The sequence below is a fragment of the Mytilus edulis genome, chromosome 6 (assembly GCF_963676685.1).
Source record: "Mytilus edulis chromosome 6, xbMytEdul2.2, whole genome shotgun sequence".
Classification (NCBI taxonomy): domain Eukaryota; kingdom Metazoa; phylum Mollusca; class Bivalvia; order Mytilida; family Mytilidae; genus Mytilus; species Mytilus edulis.
Genome location: NC_092349.1, coordinates 60,159,357 through 60,168,665, shown reverse-complemented (window position 1 = coordinate 60,168,665; position 9,309 = coordinate 60,159,357). Strand labels below are relative to the sequence as shown.

The 9,309-nt window shown below is 31.3% G+C and overlaps 1 protein-coding gene across 1 annotated transcript; it reads right to left on the bottom strand.

The window, feature by feature from the left end:
- Positions 1 to 1,845: 1,845 nt before the first annotated feature.
- On the bottom strand, positions 1,846 to 9,306 carry LOC139528013 (BTB/POZ domain-containing protein 6-like). Its single transcript, XM_071323784.1, has 3 exons — positions 9,250 to 9,306; positions 3,772 to 4,077; positions 1,846 to 3,222 (listed from the first exon to the last, which is right to left on the bottom strand). The coding sequence occupies exons 2-3, from the start codon at positions 4,056 to 4,058 to the stop codon at positions 2,166 to 2,168; spliced, it is 1,344 nt and encodes a 447-aa protein (XP_071179885.1). The 5' UTR covers positions 4,059 to 4,077; positions 9,250 to 9,306; the 3' UTR covers positions 1,846 to 2,165.
- Positions 9,307 to 9,309: the final 3 nt, after the last annotated feature.

The following is a 9,309-nucleotide window of genomic DNA, read 5'->3' as shown; positions in this document are numbered from 1 at the left end:
CCCCAAGATTTCAATTTTTGTTGAAATCAGACTAAGTTTAATTTTGGACCCTTTGGACTTTAGTGTAGACCAATTTGAAAACAGGACCAAAAATGAAGAATCTACATACACAGTTAGATTTGGTATATCAAAGAACCCCATTTATTCAATTTTTGATGAAATCAAACAAAGTTTAATTTTGGACCCCGATTTGGACCAACTTGAAAACTGGGCCAATAATCAAGAATCTAAGTACATTTTCAGATTCAGCATATCAAAGAACCTAACTGATTCATTTTTTGTCAAAATCAAACTAAGTTTAATTTTGGACCCTTTGGACCTTAATGTAGACCAATTTGAAAACGGGACCAAAAGTTGAGAATCTACATACACAGTCATGACAGTTAGATTCGGCATATCAAAGAACCCCAATTATTCAATTTTGATGAAATCAAACAAAGTTTAATTTTGGACCCTTTGGGCCCCTTATTCTGTTGGGACCAAAACTCCCAAAATCAATACCAACCTTCCTTTTATGGTCATAAACCTTGTGTTTAAATTTCATAGATTTCTATTTACTTATACTAACGTTATGGTGCGAAAACCAAGAAAAATGCTTATTTGGGTCCCTTTTTGGCCCCTAATTCCTAAACTGTTGGGATCTAAACTCCCAAAATCAATACCAACCTTCCTTTTGTAGTCATTAACATTGTGTTTAAATTTCATTGATTTCTATTTACTTAAACTAAAGTTATTGTGCGAAAACCAAGAATAATGCTTATTTGGGCCCTTTTTTGGCCCCTAATTCCTAAACTGTTGAAACCTAAACTCCCAAAATCAATCCCAACCGTTCTTTTGTGGTCATAAACCTTGTGTCAAAATTTCATAGATTTCTATTAACTTAAACTAAAGTTATAGTGCGAAAACCAAGAAAATGCTTATTTGGGCCCTTTTTGGCCCCTAATTCCTAAAATGTTGGGACCAAAACTCCCAAAATCAATACCAACCTTCCTTTTGTGGTCATAAACCTTGTGTTAAAATTTCATAGATTTCCATTCACTTTTACTAAAGTTAGAGTGCGAAAACTAAAAGTATTCGGACGCCGGACGACGACGACGACGACGACGACGACGCCGACGCCAACGTGATAGCAATATACGACGAAAAATTTTTCAAATTTTGCGGTCGTATAAAAACCAGTCAAAAGAAATATTATAAAAAAATATTTCTTGTTCCTTTGAATATTTCCATGTAAATAATATTAATAGATATGTATGGAGTTAACGGTTTCATTTTTGTCATCATATATCAATCAATCAGCTTCTTCCATCATCAGCATATATAAATAAAAACTTGATAATCAACAGGAGAAAGCTGAACAATGTAAATTGTGATGAAGCAAAGCTGGACACAGAATGTGTTTGATGCATTGAAGTGTAACATATACAATAATCATATGATAAAGTCTTATCTATACATTATGAACAATTGATTTTTTTTGTGTTAAATTTGGAATAAATTTATGACCTAATAATGTACAAACTTTTTTTCTAACTTGCCTAAATTGTTATTCAAGTAAATTGCCTCTTTTTTTTTACAAACATATTTCATGTCATATCTTATGAGAGCTAGGCAAAACCAGACTCAAAATTTCAAGCATGAGATTCCAAATAAAAATTTAAAAAAAAACAATGTATAAAAAAAAACCTGAAAAAAACAACATTTTCAGGTTTCAACCCAAAAAAAAACAACATAAAATTTTGAATCATCATGAAAAATTACACTGTTAAACATTATTTCTTGGATAAATATCATCTATGAGCCTCTTGTTTGATATAAAGTAAGAGACATAATCATTATTCATTATTTTTTTTATGTAATGGCAAAGTTTATTTGTTAGAATTTTGGGACTAAAACGAAAGTTTACTAATAAAATATGTAAAATGTCATTTTTATTCTTCATTTTGGTAGTGTTCGTTCAAGTGAAAGAGAGAAAAAACATCATTTTTAATAAGCAATCATGAATGTCTCACAATCTGATAAATTTGAATTGAACACTTCTATCGACGAAATATTGAAAATGATAAAAAGTCAACAAATCTCATTGAAATATAAATCCTATGTCCACCCCTTGTTATAGCTTTGCTTGTAATTTGATCAATTTCTACCATCATGACCATTAACATTTACAACCATGGAGAAAATAAGATGACAGGAATTTGACCAGTGAACACATTGGTGGAGTTTGTACTTCTATTTGGTGCGGAGATAAACTCAAATGTAACGTTACCACATACTACTTTCTTCCTTCCACGCTCACCATAGAAACTCTTCGGCCCAATCATTTTCACAACAATTGTATAATACGAGCATGAAAGGATTTTCAATGGTTGATCGAATAAAACAGGAAACAGAAATCTCCCTTCAACCGTACTTTCAATAGTATCTTCTGTACGATGAACGCATGTTAGCTGATTATCACTTTCATCATAGAGTTCTAATCTGATATCGTACGGGGCACCAGTAAGTCCTGATCGGTACATGCAGACTCCATGCATCAATATTGGAACACTACAACTGAATGAAACAGCATCCTTTTTGCCTTTTTGGACCCAATCACTACTATCAACCATACCTTTAAACCTCTTGCAATGTAAACTTGTTTTCTTACTTCTATATCGTGAAATAAACGGAGTTACTGCACCTGATCTGCTCTGACACAAGTACTTGTATAAGTTCAGTTTTTCTTCAGGTGATAATATTTGTTTCTCTGAAACATGATCAGCGAAATATGATAAGGGCATCAACGGAAATCTTACGTGGTACAAAATGTTACTAAGTACTTCTCGTTGGTTTTGATCGTTTACTTCCATCTTTTTCTTTATACATTGTATTTCTGACCATGATACAACACATTCATAAACAAGCTTTTCATCGGCATTCAGTGCATCAGAAGCAATGATATCTTGCATACATTTCTCACAGAGATCTTTAACACAGCTCATTTCTAATATTTCTTCACCGTTCTTCCATATAAACTTCAGACATTCTTCATATAAATCTTTCTCATCAAATGCATGGGATTGTTCTAAAATAAGGCATGCATTGTCAAAACAGATGTTGTCTTTAAGGAATTGTTTACACACGTCTTCAAGGCTATAAATAGAATATTTCTTTGCCGCATATAACAGTGCCATCACAGAATCACTATCAACAACAGAATCATCATCACAATACAGATAGCTGAAATATAGAAATTCATATTGAAAACTCAAAAATTTGTTCATACATTAAAGTGTTTGTGAACAATGAACAAAAATGCAAGATACATGTATTCATTTGTTATTTTAAGAAATGAAGCATTCATATAATGATATCAAAATTGAAAACGTGAGCTTTTGTTTTAGTGAAAACCTTATCTGTCATAATCTTTGTAATAAAATAAAAGCATGGCAGAATTTCTGAATTCAAAGTGGTTTAGCAGCATAAACTTTCTCTGTGGTATATACTGGTAACCAAATGCAAATGATTATACACTAATGCAATATTGCTCAACAATTACAGTTACGATAAACATTTCTTTGATTAAAGTTGGATCTTTCAGGATGATTACAGTCATGGAAAAAAGTTTAAAAAAAATTGCTAACAGGTTAGGCTTTTGAAATTAGCATCATTTAATACCTGTGAAAATAAATCACTTTACTATTTTATTGTTTAGCATAAAAAATGCCTAGATATTCCAATCTGAACTGAGAAGATACTTGAATTTATTTGTTTAATTCACCTACTTACCTTAATAAAAATTGAAATATATCAGGTTCAATATCTGGTACACTAATAACATTAGAGCTCTCTGCTACTGGTCCACAAAACATTGCGTAAAATACTGGTGACCTGCTGATTAACACATATTTATGAGCCACAACCTCTTGACCTTCAGAACCTAGTGTGAAGGTTATATCACAAGCTACTTTATTTTGCAACATGAAGCTGTTACATGAAGTGACGGTTGATCTGGTTCTCCATATGTTTGAATCCAACAGAGGACAATGTTGCTGGTTTTCTTCATCAACTTCCATGGTTATATTAATCTTTCTCCTGAAATAAAGGTTAAAATTTTTATATTTCTTTAATTTGAAATGCAGCTTATTTGATATGTACGACTGACAAATGCACCTTGAGTTTACACTGGTACAAAAACCAGATTGCTGCCAAAACCTTAAGTTAAAAAGGAAGGATGTGTTAAAAAGGGCCTGCTGCACTGGGTTGGCTCCGCTTATGATACAGGGTCATGATTTTATTTGTAAAATAATTAGAAAATCATTTAAGTCTTAAGCATTTTGTGAAGGTCACCAATTCAATGACAGAACTAGGGTGCAGTTAACAAATATCCAATTGGAGGCTCGCAAACAGAAATTTTGAAATATCAATTTTGTCCTCAATATAAAATAAAGCAATCAATTTTACCATCTAGGTATAGTATTTCAAAATATGGAGATGCAAATATACAACATCAAAATTTATTAGAAGGTCCCTCTTAAGGTTTTTTATGACTATGAAAGCCATCTTGCACATGAAACCCTCATGGGCATTTTGAAATGTTGGCAGGTATGAATTTTATTCCAACCAAAGTACTAAATAGTCTAACACAACGAGCCATGTCAGCATTACATTAAAACTCCTACTGTGTCCATCTTAATCATGCCTATATTTGTATGTTCTCTTTTCAATTGGGTGTTCTTTCTGAATATGTTCAAATTCACAATCAATATTTATACTAAAATTTGAAAATGTATAATACTCAATTAACAAAACAAATTTGCAGCAATACTCTATTTAAAATGACATTTCATACCTTTAACCATAAGCATGAAAAGTGACAGCATCCACATTAATTAATATAAAAGATAATAACCATGATCATGATGATAACAATTACTCTAATAATTTCATTCTTACATTTTATCTCTTTATAATATTTTCACACCTTTAATACCAATTCTGAATTAAAGTCTCTCATATGAGTCATAATAATTTCAATATTTTCACAAATAAATAAATTGGTCACAAATATTTTGGCACCAAATGTCACTGAATAAGATATTGAATTAAAATATAAAACCAGATTAGCCTGATGATAGAATGATAGATGAACAAAGTATTAAAGTTAGTAACTAACATAGTAAGATAAAATAAACAAGAATGGTGTATATTTAGCATATATTAGATTTACGAGAGGTTTTACCCAGTTAGCCCAGTCTAAATACCATAATAGTCTTCGTTCACCTAAATTAAACCTGGTAAGTCACGGCTTTAAGGGCATATGATACAGTTGTGATAAATTAGAAAATTTACAATTGGAGGCCGCAAGAATAGTAACAGGTCTACCAATATTTACAAAAACTGAAACTTTATATTCTGAGGTTGGCTGGGAATCTCTTTTTGAAAGAAGAAGAAGAAGAAAATTACAGATGTTTTATAACATGAACCAAAAGCATGCACCAGAATATCTATGTAATCTTGTACCTCCTTGTGTACAAAGTACAACCAACTACCCGTTGCGAAATGGTCAAGATATTATTGTTCCATTTTGTAGACTTTCCCTTACTACTGAATCGTTTATTCCCTCTACTATACGTGAATGGAATAAACTTGATCCAAAAATTCGCAGTGTCGACTCTATTTCTAAATTTAAGAAAGAATTAAAAAACGATAGTCTAGTATGTAAAATTGAAACGTTTTATTTGTACGGCCCAAGGAAATTAAATATTATCTTAACGCAATTGCGATGTTCCGCTTCATCCTTAAACAATGACCTATTTAGAGCTAACATTATAAATGATCCCTCTTGTCATTGTGAGTATTGAGGATGTCTACCATTACTTTTTCGTTTGCCCAAAATACACATTATGTAGGAAAAACTTATTCGATAACCTTAACTGGCTATCTGAAAACTTTGTTTTAGATACAAAACTATTAATTTGCGGACACTTGGAACTTTCGAACGAACAAAATATTCAAATTTTCAAACATGTTCAGAATTACATAAAAAGGTCAAACAGATTTCTTATGCCTTGATAGAGCGTTATTATTGCTGACACAGGACGTCATCGTTGCCATCAATCCACAAGTCATCGTCACAGAAGTATACGATTTTTCAAACTTTCTTTTTCCTTTTTTACTTTGTCTCCTCTTTGTTCACCTATGAAAGCTAGTATTATATTGTATAAACTGTTTGTTTTATATGCATGTCCATTATATTATACTATTATTGTAACTTTATATTGTATTATGGAGAAGACTTCATAAGTATGATTTACTTGTGTCTAATCCATTTTGCTTTAATTCAGCAAATAAAATATGTTTAAACTAGTTGTGATCCTATATTTAAATTTTGCTGATAATTTGCATATACTAGGCTATTTTTTGCCTGATTAAATCAAATGTGTAATGAAAATTATTAGTCTAAGAACACACCTGCGAAATAGCAGGCATTTACTTAGAGCTTGGTTGAAAGTATGTTAATTGCTGTAGGATGAATTATTGTATAAGATTGTAGGTCTGAAGAATTTTAGAAAAGGTATCAAAAGTCATAGGTACTTTGAAACAGGACAATTATTGCAATAGACCAAGGTGAGAGACACAGGCTCTTGTGGGCCTCTAGTTTTTGTTTTCTGTGAAATTCCATGATTTTTGTGTTCCGATCTGTGTACTATGAACATATACGTCTATGGTTTTCGTGAAGGATATAGAACAAGTGACCATATATTCATAATGAAAACTTTAATAAATAAATATTTAAAGAAGTGTAAGAAAAATCTTTACATTTGTTTTGTGGACTTTAAAAAGGCATTCGACAGTGTTGTAAGAAAGGCATTACTACATAAATTGCTCAAAAAGGGAATAGGTGGGAAATTTTATGACTTGTTAAAACATATGTATAGTAATACATTATATTGTTGTAAAACAGATGGATTTATTAGTGAATCATTCCATGCTAATTTAGGGGTGAAACAGGGGGACAGTCTTAGCCCCACCCTTTTTAATATTTTTGTTGATGACATCGATTCCTATTTCAACCCCGTTTTGTCTGATCCAGTTAATCTAAATCAGAATAACTTTAGTCATCTTCTTTATGCAGATGATTTAATCTTAATTTCAGAAACACCTAATGGCTTGCAGCACTGTGTGGATGCCTTACAATCTTTTTGTATTGATTGGGGCCTAAATGTGAACACCAAGAAAACCCAAACTATGATTTTATCAAATAGTAAAAATAGATCTTTATTAGATAAACATTATTTTTATTTTGGTCCCCAACCATTAGAATCTGCTACAGAATATAAATACTTAGGTATAGTCTTCAACAATAGAGGTAAACTTAATATAGCAGCTGAAAATCTTGCTGATAAAGCACGTAAGGCATATTTCGCCTTGAAATCAAAATTACCATATTCTAATAGTATTGCAGTGGAAAAATGGGTAAATCTTTTCAACTCATTAATTTCACCAATTATGACTTATGGATCTGAAATTTGGATCTCAGATTTTAATATAAATCTTGACACTGCTGATAAACTGCCATTTGAAAAGGTCCAGAATATGATTATGAAAAATATTCTTGGTGTTCATGGTAAGGCTTCCAATTTAGCTTTACGTACAGAACTTGAGCTATATCCAGTGTGTTTTATATCATATAAACTAATGTTTAAATACTATGCTAGATTAACTGACATTGAAGTTGGAAACAACCCAAAATTTGATTTATTAAAATCTGCATTCATTGAAGATAAAAAATTGTATACACAAAAGAGCTCTTGCTGGGTTTAATCATTACATAAACTAAAAAAGTTGATCAACTTTGATTCACTTCAAATATCACATAATGTGTTTGAGGACTCACTCAAAAACTTTTATAAATGCAAGATTTTGGGTCAACTTGAGCATATCAAATCTAATAACACAGGTAAACCAAGATTTTATAGTAAAATGTGCTCATCTTTTGACTTAAAAGAAGTTACTTAAGATTTGATATTAAGAAATATGATAGATCACTGCTTACAAAAATTAGAATAAGTGCACATTCACTTGCAATTGAAACTGGGAGGTATAGCAAACCAAAAATTTTAGCAAGTGAAAGATACTGCAAACTTTGTAAAGATAAAGTGGAAGCTGAAGTTCATTTTTTTTTATATTGTCCTCTATATAAAGACCTTCGAGAGAAGTTTGATATTTTCAATAACCTTGATAATGATGATGATATTAAATCAATGATTTATTTACTTAACCCAGTAAATCTGGTTGACACCAGACAAATATGTAATTATTTAAGTCAAGCTTTTGAACTTCGTAATAAAAATCTAATGTCAGTTGGTCTACCATAAGTATATTACTGTGTAATACTGTGATATTATATATATAATTAGTACTTGAAATGTTTCTTTATGTTGTATTTGCATAAATTGTCATGTTTAATGTGTTTGTATCTTGGAATACGCATTGTATCATATGTGCTTTGTCCAATAAAATATTTGAATTTGAATTTGAATAAATAAAGTGTATTTGCTATTAAGGGAGCTACCATTTGATTTTTATGGGGGGGCTAGGATGAAATTTGAAAAAAATAGGCAGGACAGGAGTTTTGAGTAAAAAAAAAAGGCAGGATGAGACATTTGCAAAAAAAAAAAGTCAGGACGACAATTTAGGTAAAAAAAAGTCAGGATAAACTATAAAAAAAAAGGCAGGACCGAACAGAGTGAAAAATAAAAAGGCAGGACAGAGATTACAGCTAAAAAAAAATGCAGGACAAAATTTTTCATCCTAGCCCCCCCATAAAAATCAAATGGTAGCTCCCTAACTATCATTTTTTCCAAGTTTCTTCAACACGGCAATCACTGCTAAATTATATAGAGAATGACACTCTCTATATTTTATAGGAGTACAATCATACAATGAAATATCAGCCGCTGAACACAATATGAAGCTTCCTCGCTAGGCCATGACCTGATGACACTCACTCACCAAAAAAGTTCTTAATGAGGCTTTAGAAACTCAATTACATTTACAAAGATTTATATATGTCAGAAGAAATCTTTGATGAACTGTGAACATGATGTATTGATGAAATTTGAACAGGAATTTAAACTAAATTAAAAATATTAGACTGTGCAGGTGAAATAATTATTCTTTTCATGAAATGACTGCATATGTCACTGCATAAGTGTTCTCACTATCAGCTGATGGAACTGACATGACTACCTGTCATTATACCTAAATACTAATCCACTTCTCTTGCGTGTAGTAGATCTGTGACAGCTGAAACATATGAAA

Bases quoted from the DNA above. Each gene is read 5' to 3' on its own strand.
- LOC139528013 (XM_071323784.1), bottom strand. From the start codon at position 4,058: ATGGAAGTTGATGAAGAAAACCAGCAACATTGTCCTCTGTTGGATTCA. The intron at 3,223-3,771 runs GTAAGTAGGTGA...TCTATATTTCAG, and splicing joins ATATTTCAATTTTTATTAAG to CTATCTGTATTGTGATGATG.